Source organism: Hyla sarda, chromosome 7 (assembly GCF_029499605.1).
Source record: "Hyla sarda isolate aHylSar1 chromosome 7, aHylSar1.hap1, whole genome shotgun sequence".
NCBI lineage: Eukaryota > Metazoa > Chordata > Amphibia > Anura > Hylidae > Hyla > Hyla sarda.
This window is the reverse complement of record NC_079195.1, coordinates 171,119,975-171,139,882: the sequence shown is the minus strand read 5'-3', so window position 1 is coordinate 171,139,882 and position 19,908 is coordinate 171,119,975. Positions and strand designations below refer to the sequence as shown.

Sequence of the window (19,908 nt, the reverse complement as noted above, 5' to 3'; positions counted from 1 at the left end):
CGTTGGCTGTCGGTGACTGCTGAGAGTTGTAGTTTTGCAACAGCTGAAGGCACACTGGTTGTGAAACTCAGAGTTTTTTTTTACCTAACTCAGTGTTTCACGACCGGTGTGACTCCAGCTGTTGCAAACTACAACTCCCAGCATGCACCGTACATGCTGGGAGTTGTAGTTTTGCAACAGCTGGAGGCACACTGGTTAGGTCACAAACTCAGTGATACATAACCAGTGTGCCTACAGCTGTTGCAAAACTAAAACTCTCAGCATGTACAGTCTGTCAGCGCATGCTGGGAGTTGTAGTTTTGCAACAGCTGGATGTTCCCCCCCTCCCCAATGTGAACGTACAGGGTACACTCACATGGGCGGAGGTTTACAGTAAGTATCCGGCTGTAAGTTTGAGCTGCGGCAAATTTTCGGCCGCAGCTCAAACTGCCAGTGAGAAACTACTGTGAACCTCTGCCCGTGCGACTGTACCCTAAAAACACTACACTACACTAACACAAAATAAAATAAAAAGTAAAAAAACACTACATATACACATACCTTTACACAGCCTCCCTCCCCTCCCCAATAAAAATGAAAAACGTCTGGTACGCCACTGTTTCCAAAATGGAGCCTCCAGCTGTTGCAAAACAACTACTCCCAGTATTACCAGACAGCCACTGACTGTCCAGGTATGCTGGGAGTTTATCAACAGCTGGAGGCACCCTGTTTGAGAATCACTGGTGTAGAATACCCCTATGTCCACCCCTATGCAAGTCCCTAATTTAGGCCTCAAATGGGCATGGCGCTCTCACTTTGGAGCCCTGTCGTATTTCAAGGCAACAGTTTAGGGTCACATATGGGGTATCGCCGTACTCGGGAGAAATTGTGTTACAAATTTTGTGGGGTATTTTCTGCTTTTACCCTTTTTAAAAATGTAAAATTTTTGGGAAAACAAGCATTTTTAGGTAAAAAAAAGTCGTGAAACACCTGTGGGGTATAAAGGTTCACTTAACCCCTTGTTACGTTCCACGAGGGGTCTAGTTTCCAAAATAGTATGCCATGTGTTTTTTTTTTTTTTTTTTGCTGTCCTGGCACCATAGGGGCTTCCTAAATGCGGCATGCTCACAGAGCAAAATTTGCTTCCAAAAAGCCAAATGTGACTACTCCTCTTCTGAGACCTGTAGTGCGCCAGCAGAGCACTTTCCCCCCCCCCCCCCCCCCCCCCCATATGGTATGTTCTGCTATTACCTTTTTTAAAAATGTAAACATTTTGGGAAAACAAGCATTTTAAGTAAAAAATGTTTTTGTTTTTTTTTTGTTTTTTTTTTACATTTGCAAAAGTCATGAAACACTTGTGGGGTATTAAGGCTCACTTTATCCCATGTTACATTCCCTGAGGGGTCTAGTTTCCAAAATGGTATGCCATGTGTTTTTTATTTTTATTTTTTGCTGTTTTGACACCCTAGGGGCTTCCTAAAGGTGACATGCCCCCCAAAAACCATTTCAGAAAAATGTTCCCTCCAAAATTCCCTTGTCGCTCCTTCCCTTCTGAGCCCGCCGAACACTTTACATAGACATATGAGATATGTCCTTACTCGAGAGAAATTGGGCTACAAATACAAGTAAAAATGTTCTCCTTTTACCACTTGCAAAAATTCAAAAATTGGGTCTACAAGAACGTGCGAGTGTAAAAAATGAAGATTTTGAATTTTCTCCTTCACTTTGCTGCTATTCATGTGAAACACCTAAAGGGTTAAAACACTGACTGAATGTAATTTTGAATACTTTGGGGGGTGTAGTTTTTATAATGGGGTATTTCCTATATGAAGATCCTTCAAATCCACTTCAAAACTGAACTAGTCCCTGAAAAATATCGAGTTTGAAAATTTTGTGAAAAATTAGAAAATTGCTGCTGAACTTTGAAGCCCTCTGGTGTCTTCCAAAAGTAAAAACTCAAATTTTATGATGCAAACATAAAGTAGACATATTGTATATGTGAACCAAAAATTTTTATTTTGAATATCCATTTTCTTTACAAGCAGAGAGCTTCAAAGTTAGAAAAATGCTAAATTTTCTTTTTTTTCATAAAATTTTGGGATTTTTCACCAAGAAAGGATGCAAGTTACCATAAAATGTTACCACTATGTTAAAGTAGAATATGTCACGAAAAAACTATTTTGGAATCAGAATGATAAGTAAAAGCATTCCAGAGTTATTAATGTTTAAAGTGACAGTGGTCAGAATTGCAAAAAACAGCCGAGTCCTTAAGGTGAAAAAGGGCTAAGTCCTTAAGGGGTTAAGGACATTACATCAAAGTTGGATCAGCCTGTAGTGTGGTTTTTCACATTGATTTTGAGTGTGACTCCATATCCAGACCTCCATGGGTTGATAAATTTGATTTCCATTGATAATGTAAAGACGAAAGTATTTCATACGACTAGTTCATTCATTCAGATCTAGGATGTGTTATCTTAGTGTTCCCTTCCCTTAGTGTTTCTTTTGAGCAGTGTATAATATGAGCTAATGTTAATCTATGGGGCTATTCAAATTAAAAATACAGCGTGTGCTACTTTTATCTGCTTTGCGGATGGAAACTCCTTTGATGTCCATGAAGAGGGATTAGAATATGAATGCATCCTGATGTGATCCATATTGTGTCCGTGTTTCATCAGCATATTTCTTTACTTTAGCATTCGATTTCCTGTCTACAAGCCCATCAGTATTTTCTGTACAAAAATATGGATGAAATACTAATGGTATATTATCACTAATATTTTAGATCTGTATTACAGAAGCCATTCCTGGTTTTGGCTAAAAATACTACTGATAACATACTGACCAAAATTCTGTGTGTGAACTCTAGAGTTGAGATCTGACCGAGAATTAAAGAGTTTAACCAGTTCACTTGGACAGAGCTGTGTAGCAGTATCCTGCAGATAAAGGCTGACCAAGAGGCATTGTGCTGGGAAAACTTGTAAAGGGGGAACAACACTGATATAGCACTGCAGCCTCTCATTCTTAGGATGTATAAAAAGCAAACACTACTTTATTCTTTTACATAAGATGCTACATATGTCTACATTGCTATTTTGCTATATTAAAATTCAGTTTTACTTTTTAGGCAAAAGATATTTTATGTATCGAAGAAGAAAGTCCCAGAAGATTTTTGAGGGTGCAGATGACCCACGGAGAACGTATTTACTGCGCATGTCTCTCAGAGAGCATCCATCTGCAAAGAAGTTGAGACAGGTATAAAATACAAAGCATAGTCCACTGTAAGAACAGGGTCATTGCTGCACAGCTGATGTTCTTTTTCTTACAGCCATAATTATTATGGTGGTAAAAAAGTGCATGTCCATTATTTCAGGTGTAATTTTGATGCATCTTTCAAGTAAAAATACTATAAAATTGCAATCAAAGACTTGGGCTACTTTCACACTACCGTTATTTCACAGTATATCATCTGCTGTTATTTATCAATAACAGATTATCAAATAACAGATCTTAATAAATGTAATAACGTGTGTAAACGGGTACAAAGTTCCATAATTTTTTACAGACATTCTGTTAAAATAACTTAAAGGGGTATTCCAGGCAAAAACTTTTTTTTATATATCAACTGGCTCTGGAAAGTTAAACAGATTTGTAAATTACTTCTATTAAAAAGTCTTAATCCTTCCAAAAGTTATTAGCTTCTGAAGTTGAGTTGCTGTTTTCTGTCTAACTGCTTTCTGATGACTCACGTCCCGGGAGCTGTCCAGCTCCTATGGGGATATTCTCCCATCATGCAAGGTATATTTTCCTATCATGCACAGCTCCCGTGACGTAACATCATCATTGAGCAGTTAGACAGAAAACTTCAGAAGCTAATAACTATTGGAAGGATTAAGATTTTTTAATAGAAGTAATTTACAAATCTGTTTAACTTTCCGGAGCCAGTTGATATATAAAAAAAAAGGTTTTGCCTGGAATGCCCCTTTATGTTTGTCTTCTGTTTAGACCTGTTATTACATCCGTTATGTATTTTTAACATCTGTTTTCTTTTAAGCCTATGTGACTACCTGGCTGCGAGGCTTTACTGAGCATGCTCAGTACAAATAATGAACGTCAAAATAATGGGCGCTAACGGATGTCATTTGTGAACATCCGTCATCCATAGGCTTCATTGTTAAATTTGAACATCTTTTTTATTCCGTTATTTTTGCAGGGCAAAAAATGAGTGCATGAAATGTCATTACTGCCATCAGAACTAGCATCTGTTAGTCATAACAGGCCTTAACGGGTGCAAAAAATCCAATAGACATGAATGTGATTTTTTGACAGACATTTTTTTACATTTTTGATGGGAGTTGGAAACAGGGAAGACAACGGTAGTGTCAAAGGGGTCTTAATTTGCCAGAGACCTTAAAAATCTCAAGCCGGAGATTCCTCAGTCTGAACGTAACCTAAGGCCTCGTTTACACGAGTGGATTTCTTCTCAAACTCGCAACGGATCTCCCACTGTGAGTTTGAAAAGGGGCTGGGTCTATTTGCGCTACTCGCAGAAGATATTCGCTAGTGGAATCTCCGCTGTTGAAAAACCGCAGCAGACCCTATTTACTTTAATGGGGTCTGGGGCGGATTTTCAACAGTGGAGATTCCGCTTTAAAAATGCATTGCCATCAATGACACAGTGCATTTCTGAGTGGTCCTAGTACCTGCCGGATTGTGCAAATGTGCGGAACATCCACCTGTGTTTTCCGGGCAGGCCTTCCGCACATTTTGCCGTGTGAACCTACTCTTAATGGGAGAGATAGCTGGCAGCTGAACGAACATTCGGCATTTAGAATGTAAGTAATGTTTTATGTATACTTTTTTCAATAATCCCCTCAAAAATGGTACAGCAACAGGTAGGACATGCTTTTGGCCTCTGTAAGGTAAATGGAGTCCTGTGGATAAATTTGCCATATGTGCTGGGAGCTCCAAACATGATGTGAACAAAGCATTGTGCATTTAGACAAACGGAATTACAGGACTTGTGACGTCTTCATTTTGTAAAGCATTGGCCCCAAGGCTGTGGCTACATGGTGTACAAATATCTGTAAAATTGTAATCACAAAGTAAGTTCAGATGTCACCCTAAGGGGAGAAAAAGCAAGAAACTTTGTGAATAATGCAAATGTTTATGTTTTTTCATTATACACCAATTGCTTTAGCTAAATTCTTGTATTGATGATATTGTGCTTATTTTCATATTTCTAGAATAACATGACATATAATTCTGATGTTTATTTCCAGAATCTCATAGAAACTACTTCTCAGGATTTTAGCAGTGACACGGCCCAACTATTGGCAAATCTGGCTAAACTTATTAACTCCAAGAAAATTTTAGAAATGGGTAAGGATTTATGTGAAATTTGCATTCACTTAAAGGGGTATTCCAATTTTTGCAAATACATTTTAGTTAGCCATCTCAAAGTCCATAGGTAAGGTGAAAGTGAGTACGGCACTGCCGCGTACCTTTGTTTGCGGGATATAGTAGTGTATATTGGGTTCCACGCCTGGACGCAGGAAATTTTAGCTGGTCACTGTGCTCTATCCTCCAGAATCCACAAGACAAAAATCCAAGCTGGAAAGAAAAGTAGCGGAGGCACTGGTGTTGCTGTTTCATGAGGTTTATTCCATCAAGTCAGGGCCATTGTTGTATAACTGACTTGAGGGAATAAACCTCATGAACAGCAACACCAGTGCCTCCGCTACTTTTCTTTCCAGCTTACATTTTATTCAGCTTGTAATAAAAAGTTATGTTTTCAAGATCTCTGCGTGCTGTCTTTATATAGGTACTGTTATTGTTTACTTCCATAGGATTAAAATCTGTCCATTATCATGTAATGGATAGGCAGGTGTCCATAAAAATAATTTAAGGGAAAATAAAAACACTATGTGAATACACATCAATGGCATCGTATAGATGTGCCAGACATGAATATCTCTATAGCGGATTATTCATACATTATGGTTTCCAGACAGTCCTTTGTTAAAATTTGCAAAATGTAGCTTTACTATACCTGCATGCCCCTCTGTCACTCATGGTAGGTAGGTTTATCTGAACTCAACAACCCCCTCACATACACATTGTGGCAATAACAAGTTTGCAGCAATGCACTGGTTTAGCGTGATGTAGACGCAACCTTACAGCGTGATGTGGAGCCAAAAGCTAGAGTGAATAGTATCACCTACAGGTGTATTGTAATCAGGCGCTTGATGAGATGAAACGTGTATTAGTATGCAATAAGAACAGAGTGAAAATGAATCAAAATAAGATGGAACAATTATGCTTACATATAGTGATTCATAAAAAAAAAAATCATATAAGTATGACCTTAGACTTGATTGGATTGCTACTGCTTCTGTGAATACAAAATATATATGCTATATGTTAGTGGTGTCAGTTTGGTCATAGGGGGAGATTTATCAAAACCTGTGCAGAGGAAAAGTTGTCTGGTTGCCCATAGCAACCAATCAGATCGCTGCTTTCATTTTTCACAGGCCTTGCTAAAAATGAAAGAAGTGAGCTGATTGGTTGCTATGGGCAACTGGACAAGTTTTCCTCTGCACAGGTTTTGATAAATCTCCCCCTATATTATTTTAACAATACTGTCACTGTCATTTTTAGAGCAATACTATAATCCTGAAGGGTGGTTACCTCTTATAGAATTGGTACTAAAAAATCCTGGTTTGTTGAAGGTTCCGGATTATCAGACTCGCCGATCTGACTGTCCGGTACACTGAAAAAAATGATATGTGTATGTTAAACAACTATCCAGCGGTGGTACATATACTTCCTACCGATGGGGTACACTTTGGTTGGTAAGAGGGTACCTGGTTTTCCCATGGTCTATAGGGTGTTTGACAGTTCATGCTTCCGGTGTTTTAAGTACAAATCACAGCAGCTATATTAAAGGGGTATTCCAGGAATTTTTTGTTTTATTTGACTATGCTACAGGGGCAGTAAAGTAAGTGTAGTTCATAATATAGTGTCTGTACCTGTGTGTGATGGTTTTCTCACAATTCTTCTGTGATTTTCACCCCAATATTTATTTTTACTAGCATACAAAATGACTGTTTTCCCAGGTTGCAATGCGGCCGAGACCTGACTCACTAGTCAGCTGATGACAGGGAGCCTGTCTGCTTCAATGGGTGGAGGGATCGCTTGGTGGGAGAGAGATCAATCGGCAACTAATGCAACAGCTGTAGGCACCCTGATTGAAAACCACAGGTCTTTTGAATGGATGCAGCTCATTTATGTTTCAATGTGTGGGGTGGCTGATGTGTAGTAGTCAAAAAAAGAAAATGCAAACAGGATATACCAGTTCACAAAAAGCTAGCCACAGTGTTATGGTAATCTCACAACACAGCCATTTAGCCCCAAGACAAGAGCAGATCCTTCCTAAGCATGTCCATTACTGTCTGCCAGGTACGTACTAAAATCACCTTATGGTGGATAACCCCTTTAAGTGATATCTCTTTCTCTATCCACAGGGTGCAGCTACGGCTATAACCCCTTGATCTTGGCCTTGGTGTTGCCATCTGATGGACAACTAATTGCACATGTTAGAGAGGCAGAGGATGTGAGCCATGCAAGGGAATTGTGGAGAGAGGTATGGTATAATTATCTCATCATTTTATAGAAATTAAGGACTTTGACAAATATCTGTTAGCCAAGGTTTCCACACAGATTATTTTCTGGCATTTTTTGGAAAACTGCCACTGCAGTTTTTGCGCCAAAGCCGGACTTTGGCTTTAAAGCTGCAGTGGCAACTGTGTGGAAACCTAGCCTTAGGGAACGTTCACAATGCGAAATTCCGTCTAGCGGCCACCGGCGGTAGGACCACGCAGCACTGCACCGTCACCATTGACGGCTTTGCAGTGCTCACGGACTTCCTCGCAAAGAATGAACATGTTCCTCCTTTACGCAGAATAATTTCAGCGGTGGAATTGTTAACCGCTAAAATTCCTCAGTTTGAACGGGTCTCCCGGAAGACCCATTCACACTGATGGTAATGTTAACTGGGTGGAATTCAGCTCACGGAATTCTACAGTGTGAACATACCCTAAAGCTGCTATTTCACACAGGGCTAGCAGTTTGATTCTAAATTGCTGGAGGGACATGGACTTGCCACTTTAAACAGTGGCAAGTTCAAGTATAGCCTGCCATTATCAGTAGATCACAAGCGCTACTGGCCATGGCGATTCAGTGATAGTTACAGGCTGCACCTCTTGCACCGAGCGACGGTGGTCAGCATGCCCCTTCTATGCACTGTCTATGGGAATGCCAGAGATACACGAACACTGTATTCATTGTATAATGAGGCATAATGCATGTACTATTACACACAATTTTGGGGGGAAAGGCCCTAGAACCTGCATCATAAGGTGCGAAATGAAAATGGCACCAACAACTCATCCCCCCGCTGTTCATTAGAGTTAATTCAGTTAAATGAGGCCATGCACTGCAAAAAATGAAAAAGTAAAAATACTTAGCATAAGGCTATATACACACACACATTTTTGTTATGGCTGAAAATATAAACCTATCAACCTAATTTAGACATATAGACCTAAGAAAAAGAGATTTTTTTGTTGAAAAAGGGCTGAAAACTTTAGCCATTTTGGTCCACCCTTCAGCCATGTTTTTGACTGCCTAACCTTGGAATTTTTGCATTACATTTTCCACAGAAATACACAATGAACTCTTACCCATGTATTAAAAAAAACCTTTAAGGGTTATTCTCATTATCAAAATATAATAATGTGATGATACGTTGCCCACACATGTCAATTGTTTGGATCGCACTGGGTTTCACTCCTGACACCTGCTGCGATTACTACTTAAAGGGGTACTCCACTGGCCACCATTCGGAACATTTCGCATTCCGAACGCTGCCCAGTGGGGTACCTCTTTACCCGCAACTGTAGTTTAATAAGAGATCGCAGCAGGCTTAGGAGTGATATGTAATGTGACTTGGATATGTCTCAGCAACATATCAAAAACCACAATGCTGTGTGTAGACATTCTCACAAAAAAAAAACATAGGCATAATGATGTGTGTGAAGTGCCCTAAACCAGACTTGGAAATATAAGAATTGTGCAGTGATATACTTCCAACACCATATATTAGTTACGTACATATTACTGTGCATTGCCACTGTTTACAATCTGTTGTTGGGGTACAGTTTCATATAGTTGTCAGCCTGTTTTCAAATTGATTGTTAAAAGGGGTGGGGTCCCCCTATTCACAGGGTGGGACTGAATTTAGCAATGTTCAGAACAGAAAACTTCCATACAGACATTCCCTGACAGTGGACCTCTGGTACAACATGCCGGTGTAGTGAAGAAAACGCGCCGTCTCATGCGGAATCCCGCACAGAAATTCTATTGCATGAACATACCCTTACTGTCTGTATAATTCTGCAGGTACACAGTAGTTTAACTTGCAAAACAGCACAGTCATTAACCATGCATCAAAAAACAAACAAACATATTAGTATAATCACAGACTATACCCTTGGGAGAGACTTATCAAAATCTGTACAGAGAAAAGGTGGAGCAACTAGTTGTCCATAGCAACCAGATTGCTTCTTTTATTTTTTAGAGGTGTTTTAAAAAATGTAAGGGGTATTCCAGGAAAAAACTTTTTTTTTTTTTTATATATCAACTGGCTCCAGAAAGTTAAACAGATTTGTAAATTACTTCTATTAAAAAAATCTTAATCCTTTCAGAGTAGAAGAGGTTTGCTATGGGGATTTGCTTCTAAACTGGGCGGTTCCCGAGACACGTGTCATCAGAGAGCACTTAGACAGAAAAGAACAACTCAACTTTATCAGCTTATAAGTACTGAAATTATTAAGATTTTTTAATAGAAGTAATTTACAAATCTGTTTAACTTTCTGGAGCCAGTTGATATATAAAAAAGTTTTTTCCTGGATAACCCCTTTAAAGCGGTAAGCTGCTCCACTTTTTCTCTGCACAGATTTTGATAAATCTTCCCCCTTGGTGCTTACTGTTACTCTCGGGAAATAACTGTACCTTTCTTTTTTGTCCTACCTCTGTTTGCAGGCTGGTGTAGATGATAGGATTCAGTTAGAAGTAAAATCTGAAGAAGAAACAATGGGTAAATAAATCACTCACAGGTGACTTGCTCCTTATTTACTGATCAGCTGAGACATATTTTACCCCTCTGGCAGCTGGAACCATACTGTCATGCAAGTCAGCACCTTTTTCTAACTGAATGGAACTTCAAGCAGTTTGCTCATGGCTGCGCTGTATTGCAGCTAAAGTCCAGTTTCACACAAGCTTAAGGGTACGTTCCCACCTGGCGTATACGCAGTGTATCCCTCAAAATATGCAAAATCAGCAGCAGCGGGAAATACGCTGCATATCCCTCCCACCATACACACAAGGCATTCCTGCAGCAGCCCTATGTGTGCAGTGAGTTTTGGAGGCGGAGCCGTGTATCCCCGCATGACTGTGACTCGCAGCTCCACCTCCAAAATGCACTACACACGTAGCCTTGTGTGTATGGTGAGCGAGGGATACGCAGTTTATATGCCAGGTGGGAACGTACCCAAAAAGGGAACCTGTAATTTTATTTATCCTACCCTTGATAAGGGCAGAACAACTAAAAATTACAGGTTCCCTTTAAAACCATTACATTTTGTGTTTGTTGTATGGCTGCAACTCCCAGTTGACCGTACTACGGTCTCAAGAAAGCAACCTTACTACACTGTTGTAAAACCACCCAGCCTCTAGTTGACCATATGGCCATTAACAGTTTAACTGCATATAGGCTGAAAACCGTGCTGACTCGCATGTCAGTATCCTTTCAGATGTACTTTTCTCTGCAACATGTAAACCCACCCTTGCTGTATATTTACATGGCACTTTTATGGCAAAATGGTAATTTTGCACTTAAAGGGTGTAGTCACACATACAGTATTCTGTGCAGATTTGATACGCAGAATTTTCTGCTGCAGATTTCAATGTAAAGTTACTAAATGACTGAACACCGCTTCAAATCCTGCACATCAAATGTTCACAGCCATGTTCACATGGTAGAATGTCCGCAAGGAGAATCTTTGTTGGGACATTCCGCAAAGTGCGGGTGCCGGCATAAACATGCCGGTGCTAGGACTGCACATAAGTGTGGAGTCCGCAGAAAGAATGAACAGGTTCATTCTTTCTGCGGACATGGAAAACTGAATTTTTGTGCCGAAAACAAATGGGGCGGAAATTCTGCCGTGTGCACAGCGCAGCAGAATCCCATTGAATTCAGCAGAATCTCCAATGCGGAATCCGGCACAGGAATTCCAACGTGTGAACATGGCCTTAAGGGTGGAACTTGTGCGGAATGTCCGCATGGAATATTCTATGGGATTCTGCTTTACTGTTCACATGGCCTAATTTCTGCTTCAGATGTTTCTGCCGCGGAAATTCTGATTCCAGCGTTCGCATTTTATCCTAGCACCTGCTGAATTTATCAAATGTGCGGGACGTGCGGCAGTATTTTGCAACAGACATTCCACACAATGAATGCCCGTGTGAACATAGCCTATGTGTGACTGTTACACACTGAGGAGTACTTTCTGAATGTTTTTTTATTGCCCTAAAGCAGACCTTTTTTTCTTTTAACATTTATGTCCCCAAAAAAGGTTCCAATACATGCTAAAAAAATTAATTTTTTTGACATGTAAATAACTGAAAAGAAACAAGTTATACCTGTGATAATTAAAGCGTACCTGTCAGATCACCCATAAAAAGCTAAACTGTTATATGTTGCTCAGTATCTCATTCTGATAATGTTTGCAATAAGTGATTGCAAAGTGAAAGTACTTGATGACCACTCCCCCTCCCTCACTGCTCTGGGAGTGGTAACCCTTTCCTTTCTGGTTTTATGCTATATACACACACACACTGTGTGCCTACAGCTTTTGAAAAACTGCAGCTCCCAGCATACCCACGCATCCTATGAGTTGTAGTTTTGCAACAGCTGGAGGCATATGATTGGTAAAAGTGATTTTCAGCAGTGTTGCTGCAGGCTGTGTTCCTCCACTTGTTGCAAAACCACAACTCCCAGCATGCCCACACATAATTTGGCTGTGCAGGCATGCTGGGAGTTGTAGTATTGCAACAGCTGGAAGCATGATTGTAGTCCCCCTTTAACACACACACATTCACTTCATATATTCACAGATATATACACATACATATATACAGTACAGACCAAAAGTTTGAACACACCTTCTCATTCAAAGAGTTTTCTTTATTTTCATGACTATGAAAATTGTAGATTCACACTGAAGGCATCAAAACTATGAATTAGCACATGTGGAATTATAGACATAACAAAAAAGTGTGAAACAACTGAAAATATGTCATATTCTAGGTGGAATGTGTCCCCAAGTACAGTCACAAAAACCATCAAGAGCGACAAAGAAACTTGCTCACATGCGGACCGCCCCAGGAAAGGAAGACAAAGAGTCACCTCTGCTGCGGAGGATAAGTTCATCAGAGTCACCAGCCTCAGAAATCGCAGGTTAACAGCAGCTCAGATTAGAGACCAGGTCAATGCCACACAGAGTTCTAGCAGCAGACACATCTCTAGAACTGTTAAGAGGAGACTGTGTGAAGCCTTCATGGTAGAATATCTGCTAGGAAACCACTGCTAAGGACAGGCAACAAGCAGAAGAGACTTGTTTGGGCTAAAGAACACAAGGAATGGACATTAGACCAGTGGAAATCTGTGCTTTGGTCTGATGAGATCTTTGGTTCCAACCACCGTGTCTTTGTGCGATGGAGAAAAGGTGAACGGATGGACTCTACATGCCTGGTTCCCACCATGAAGCATGGAGGAGGAGGTGTGATGATGTGGGGGTGCTTTGCTGGTGACACGGTTGGGGATTTATTTAAAATTGAAGGCATACTGAACCAGCATGGCTACCACAGCATCTTGCAGCGGCATGCTATTCCATCCGGTTTGCGTTTAGTTGGACCATCATTTATTTTTCAACAGGACAATGACCCCAAACACACCTCCAGGTTATTTGACCAAGAAGGAAAGTGAGGGGGTGCTGCACCAGATGACCTGGCCTCCACAGTCACCAGACCTGAACCCAATGAAGGCAAAAGGGCCAACAAGTGCTAAGCATCTCTGGGAACTCCTTCAAGACTGTTGGAAGACCATTTCAGGTGACTACCTCTTGAAGCTCATCAAGAGAATGCCAAGAGTATGCAAAGCAGTAATCAAAGCAAAAGGTGGCTACTTTGAACAACCTAGAATATGACATATTTTCAGTTGTTTCACACTTTTTTGTTATGTCTATAATTCCACATGTGTTAATTCATAGTTTTGATGCCTTCTGTGTGAATCTACAATTTTCATAGTCATGAAAATAAAGAAAACTCTTTGAATGAGAAGGTGTGGCCAAACTTTTGGTCTGTACTGTATATCCACTTACACATATATATATATATATATATATATATATACATGCAGGGACACTTACTTTTTAAACAAATAAATCCTCCATTATATCTTCTCTCTCCTGCGCAGTCATGGCAACAGTGTGCTTCTGCCACTCTACCCCCCTTTTCTTCACTCAGCAGACAGTGAGGGAGCCTGTGCTTTTTTTCTCTTAAAAAAAGCCTGAAAAAACGCCAGTGCAATTTCCTGCGTCTGATGTTTTTTCCTGGCGTTTTTTTCTGCCGTTTTTGCATATGAGTTGAAATAGCATTTTTGGCCCCTTTGGCGTTTTTTTGTAAATGTGTTGGGTACCAAAAAAAAATAAATATGCAGTAGGGATGGGAAAAATGTATTTAAGGAAATTTTTATTTTTTATAATAAACTTTTAATTAATTTTTCATAAAGTGTGTGTGTGTGCTTCACTTTTTTTTCTCTATTTGTTTATTTATTTTTTAGGTAGTACTACTACACCCAGCATGGAACAAACTGTTCCATGATGGGAGTAGTAGTACCTGTACTAATAGACATATCACCCCAGGTGTCAGTCCTGACACCCGATGCGATCGTCCTTAATATAGCAAAGATGCAGAGCGGCTCTATACAGCGCTCACATCTCTGCTCTACACTCCAGCCAGTGATGTGAATAAAACATCATTCATTCATATTTTCCGTCCACAATGAGGATTGGCCGGATGGTTGCAGCCAATCACCGCTCTCAGAGGGAAATATGAATGAGCGATGTTCTATTCATATCACTAGCTGGTGTATAGTGCAGAGATGCGGAGCACAGGAGAAAGCCGCTCCGCATCTCTGCAATAGATAGGACGATCACAGCAGATGTCAGGAGTGATACCCTCTGTGATCTGTCCTTAACTGCAGGTGCTACTACTCCCATCCCTCACTAATCCCATTATTATTTTTTAATAGCACCCTACGAAATTTTATTAAAAAAGGTATCTCCATCACTTTTTTGTATCACTAAAGTCCAAAAGATAATAAAAACCGCCTGAAAAAACGCCAAAGTTAAAACCCACATGGTGTTTTTTTTACTCCCATAGACTTCGATGGGAGAAAAACGCCATGATTTCAGGAAAAATAGGCTTAACATGCTGCGATTTTGCAAAACCGCCAAGAAGCCGAAAAAACACCAAAAGGATTTAAAAAACGCCAAAGTGGAAAAAACGCCAAGTAGAAAAATAGTTTTGCGATTTCTTTTTGATTTACAGCTAACATCTGGCCGCAGCGTTTTTTGGCCGAAAAAAAACAAGTTTCCCCTAAAAAACAAGCCTAAGCCTGTAAATAAATCACTCATATGAGGGAGCCCTTAGCTAGTATTTTAATCTGTTGAAAACAAAACTGCTATTTTCCATGAAAAACATCTGGGAAGAAATAATTAGCTTTTGCATAAAAGGCCAATTTTTAATAGCTGAAAATCCTGACTACAAAAAAAAATTTGGATGTAAAATGATTGTGTGTGCAGTAGAACTCAATAGTTAAAAATGCAGCTTTTTCCCATTCTCTGAGCTCTGTTCTATGGCCATTTTAAAACCAAAAAGGGGAAAAATGTGTGAAGATAGCCTGACTTCCCTCCCCCTTGTAAAGGGCACAATTTTGTATAATTAGGGCATTTCTGTAACGCCAAACTATAAGCAAAGATTAAGAAGTAGGAGTATATTAACAAAGATAGATTGGATAAATATAAACCTAAGCATAACAGTCAAGTTATTTAATTCTAATCTAACGGTACGTTCACACCGGCGGATTACTTGCGGAATTTCCGCAGCGTACTATTTTGCTACCATTGATTTCATTGGGTCAGCAGAACATTCGCAATAGAGGCAGATTTGCAGAATTTCCATTAGGCCCATTGAAATCAATGGTAGCAAAATACGCTGCGGAAATTCCACAGGCAATCAGCTCGTATGAACGTACCCTAATTCCTTCTATTTACCTCTCTTTTGTCTAGATGACTTACTGTCTGCCGGGGAAGCTGAGACATTTGACCTAATCTTTATAAATATGGCTGGTCAAACAAAGTGCAGAAAATGCTATGAGAAATGTCTGCGCCTGTTGAAGAGCAAAGGAGTACTAGCCATAGATGGGGTAAGTAATTGTTCATTCTGTGCATAATACAGCCCCTGGCAAAAATGTTATTGCAATAGGGGAGATTTATCAAATCCTGTGCAGAGGAAAAGTGTAGCAGTTGCCCATAGCAACCAGTTTGCTTCTTTAATTTTCAAAAAAGAAAATCTGATCAGTTGCTTTTGCCAACTTTTCCTTTACGCGGGTTTTGATAAATCACCCCCAATGATCCTATAAGTCAAGTCATTAGGCCCACAGTTAGGCCTGGATCTGCATCTGTAATACATATTACTGTCAAGTGGAACTTGCCTTAGCAAATGTCCACACCGCTTTGCCTAAGGCTCCTTTCACACTAGTGATTTCTCCGTTATTGAAGTTCTGTCACAATTTTCGGCGAAAACCGGCCGTTACAAAACCCCTGACGGCCGAGACTAAATCGCATTGCAGCCTATGGGATTTTGTAACTGCCCGTTTGCACCCGTATATGCCCGTAATTCATTACGGACGTTATACAGTGACGGGACATTGTGGCGGAAAAATTACTGCATGCAGTAATTTTCCCGCCACGATGTCCCGTTACTGTATAACATCCGTAATGAATTACGGGCATATAAGGGTGCAAACGGGCATTTACAAAACCCCATAGGCTGCAATGCAATTTAGTCTCAGCCGTCAGGGGTTTTGTAACGGCCGTTTTTTGCCGAAAATCGTGACAGAACATGCGACGGAACTAGTGTGAAAGGAGCCTTAGAGGATGTCCACACAAGACAATGTTGTAGATTTAATAAATGCTTCAGAAAAAGGGCTTGAGTTGCACAAAAAAGGCATACATGCCTTGCGTAAAATTTGTCATTTGTTGTAGACAGCTTTTGCGCATTACTAGACAGTTTTGAAAAGGGTCTAGAAAGAGGACATTACTTAGATAAAATGGGGCATGACTTAAAATGCTCCAGAATTCTGGTGCAAAATGTATCCCATAGCATCTGCCACTGTGATAGATCTTATGCATCTTTCTGCCCGGTCTACTTTTAAGCCATCTAAGTTAAATAAAAAACAAAGTATAAACGAAATGGGAAAATTATGAAGAGAAAATATACAGGTAGACTAAGGCTGGAACTACACTGAGGTTTTTTTTGCAAAAACGTCATAAACGCCAATTTTCCTGCAGGGCGTTTTTTCAGTGTAAAAACGCCGCATCCAGATGTTAGCTGCAAGTCAATAGTAAACTGCAAAATGCCAGATTCACTTGGCGTTTTTCAGTTTGGCGTTTTTTTTTTATCCTTTTGGCATTTTTCAGCCATATCGGGATTGCTGGATTTTCAAATGGCCCGAAAAAACCTAGTTTGGCGTGTTTTGCCCTGAAATCGTGACTTTTTCCTCCCATAGAATTCTATGGGAGAGCAAGAACGCCAAGAAAAACGCCATGTTAGTTTAAAATTTTGCGTTTTTGCAGGCGGTTTTTATTCTTTTTTGGACTTTAGCGATCCCAAAAAAATTATGGAGATACCTTTTTTATTAAAATTTCGTAGGGTACCATAAAAAAAATAATAAAAAAGATACAGTAGTGATGGAAAAAATTGTATCTAATGAAATGTATCTCTTTTATTACGAAATGTTTATTAATTTTTAAACAGGGATCAATTTATGTGAGCGGGTAAAGCACTAAAAATGTAGCCAACAATAATAAAAATGTAGGGTGTGTGTGTTTCCCTTTTTTTTTTTTTTTAGGTAGTACTACTACTCCCAGCATGGAACACACTGTTCCATGATGGGAGTAGTAGTTACCTGTGATTATTGACAGATCGCCAGGGTTTGTTGCCATCCTCCTGTATAATGTATAGATGCGGCGGCCGCTCTTCAATGGTTCCCTGCACTGCCGTATATACACACCTATTCATATTTCCCGCAGAGCTGTGATTGGCCAGATGGTTCCAGCCAATCACAGCTCTCTGTGAGAAATAGGAAGATGTGTATATATATGGCAGTGCAGGGGACCATAGAAGAGCGGCCACTGCATCTATACATTATACAGAAGGATCACAGCGGGTGTCAGGAGTGATACCTGCAGTGATCTTTCCTTAACTACAAGTACTACTACTCCCAACATGGAGTACACTCTGCTCCTTGCTGGGAGCTGTAGTACCTGCATTAATAGACAGATCGCAGCAGGTGTCAAAGGTTACACTCGCTGCGATATGTCTATTAATGCTCTATGTTGGGAGTAGTAGTACCTGCAGTAAGGGCCAGATCACAGCGTATGTCACTCCTCCTGACACCCGCTGCGATCCTCCTGATGTGACTGTCAGGATCAGCTGTTCTCAAGGCTACAGAGCCGGGAGATCAGCTGATGCTGAGCCATAGGTATACATCGTATACCTACTGCCCAACAAGAACTTACAGTGAGTCTGCAATGTGTATACAGTATACACATTGCTGGCTCACTTAACCCCTTGCTGAGCTGTGCGCTATGCGCAAGCCCAGCAAGTAAAGAGTTAACTTACACTGCTGGACAGTGTAGGTTAACCCTTTGGGCGGTATACACTATATACAGCTATCAATAGATAGCTGTATATAGTGTATACAGAAGACGAAGTCCGCTTACTTCCCTCGAGTCCCGGGCAGGTCCGTGTAGCTCTGCCCCTAGTGATGATGTTGTTAGGGGGCGGAGCTACAGAAGGGAACCAGGCTAGTAAATCTGAAGCTCTGTTCACATTGTCCGTTTTGTATAATGTGAACAGACCCTTCTGGCAGTGTCTACCCAGACAGGGAGACTACAGCTGTTGCTGAACTACAACTCCCAGCATGCCCAGACAGCCAAAGGCTGTCTGGGCATGCTGGGAGTTGTAGTTTTGCACCAATTGATGGCTCCATGTTTGGGTATACATTGCATCATGGGTGCTCTCCCCAGCGGACAGCGCCAAAAATGTCACAACCAATTTTTTTTCTTCTCGTTTCAGATCTGTGTATGCAGAGGATTACGGTGGATTCGATGGATTACGGCAGATTAAGTTTTTTTTTACTTTAATAAAATGGTTAACGAGGGCTGTGGAGGAGTGTTTTTTAAAATAAAATATTTTTTCCAATGTGTTTTGTTTTTTTTAATTGAATTTTCAGGCTTAGTAGTGGAAGCCGGTCTTACTGACGGAATCCATTACTAAACCAGGGCTTAGCGCTACCCCCAATTATTACCCCGGTACCCACCGCCACAGGGGTGCCGGGAAGAGCCGGTACCAACAGGCCCGGAGCGTCAAAAATGGCGCTCCTGGGCCTAGGCGGTAACAGGCTGGCGTTATTTAGGCTGGGGAAGGCCAGTAACAATGGTCCTCGCCCCTCCTGGTAACGTCAGGCTGTTGCTGTTTGGTTGATAGTGTGCTGAGAAGGAAAATACGGGGAACCCTATACGTTTTTTTGTTTTTTTTATTTAAATAAATACATTTTAAAAAAAACGCATAGGGTTCCCCATATTTTCATTCTCATCACAATACCAACCAAACAGCCTGACGTTACCAGGGTGGGCGAAGACCATTGTTACTGGCCCTCCCCAGCCTAAGTTACCGCCTATGCCCAGGCGCGCCATTTTTGACGCTCCGGGCCTCTTGGTACCGGCTCTTCCCAGCACCCCTGTGGCGGTGGGTACCGGGGTAATAATTGGAGGTTAGCGCTAGCTGTTTTTGGGGCTAGCGCTAAGCCCTGGCTTAGTAATGGATTCCGTCAATAAGACCGGCTATCACTACTAAGCCTGAAAATTCAATAATAAAAAATACAACACATTAGAAAAATTATTTTATTTAAAAAAAACACTCCCCCACAGCCCTCGTTAACCATTTTATTAAAAGAAGAAAAAATTAATCCGCCGTAATCCATCAATTCCGCCGTAATCCTCTGCATACACGGATCTGAAACGAGAAGGAAAAAAAACACAAAAAATTGGTTATGACATTTTTGGCGCTGTCTGCTGGGGAGAGCACCCATGATGCAATGTCTACCCAAACAGGGAGCCACCAATTGGAGCAATACTACAACTCCCAGCATGCCCAGACAGCCTTTGGCTGTCTGGGCATGCTGGGAGTTGTAGTTTAGCAACAGCTGTAGTCTCCCTGTCTGGGTAGACACTGCCAGAAGGGTCTGTTCACATTATACAAAACGGACAATGTGAACATAGCTTCAGATTTACTTGCCTGGTTCCCTTCTGTAGCTCCGCCCCCCCAATGACGTCATCACTAGGGGCGGAGCTACACTGACCCGGCGGGGACAGGGAGCGAGGAAGGTAAGTGGAACTCGTCTTCTTTATACACTATATACAGCTATCTATAGATAGCTGTATATACTGTATACTGCCCAAA

General features: G+C 40.8%; 1 protein-coding gene across 3 annotated transcripts in view; it reads left to right on the top strand.

Moving 5' to 3' along the window:
• Positions 1-19,908, top strand: part of COMTD1 (catechol-O-methyltransferase domain containing 1) — a 74,929-nt gene that overhangs the window by 12,153 nt on the left and 42,868 nt on the right. For all 3 annotated transcript variants that reach the window (XM_056531300.1, XM_056531302.1, XM_056531301.1), the window contains exons 2-6: positions 3,104-3,231; positions 5,259-5,358; positions 7,503-7,621; positions 10,081-10,135; positions 15,450-15,586. In XM_056531300.1, the coding sequence (XP_056387275.1) occupies positions 3,104-3,231; positions 5,259-5,358; positions 7,503-7,621; positions 10,081-10,135; positions 15,450-15,586 (539 nt within the window). The remainder of the gene's footprint in view (positions 1-3,103; positions 3,232-5,258; positions 5,359-7,502; positions 7,622-10,080; positions 10,136-15,449; positions 15,587-19,908) is intronic.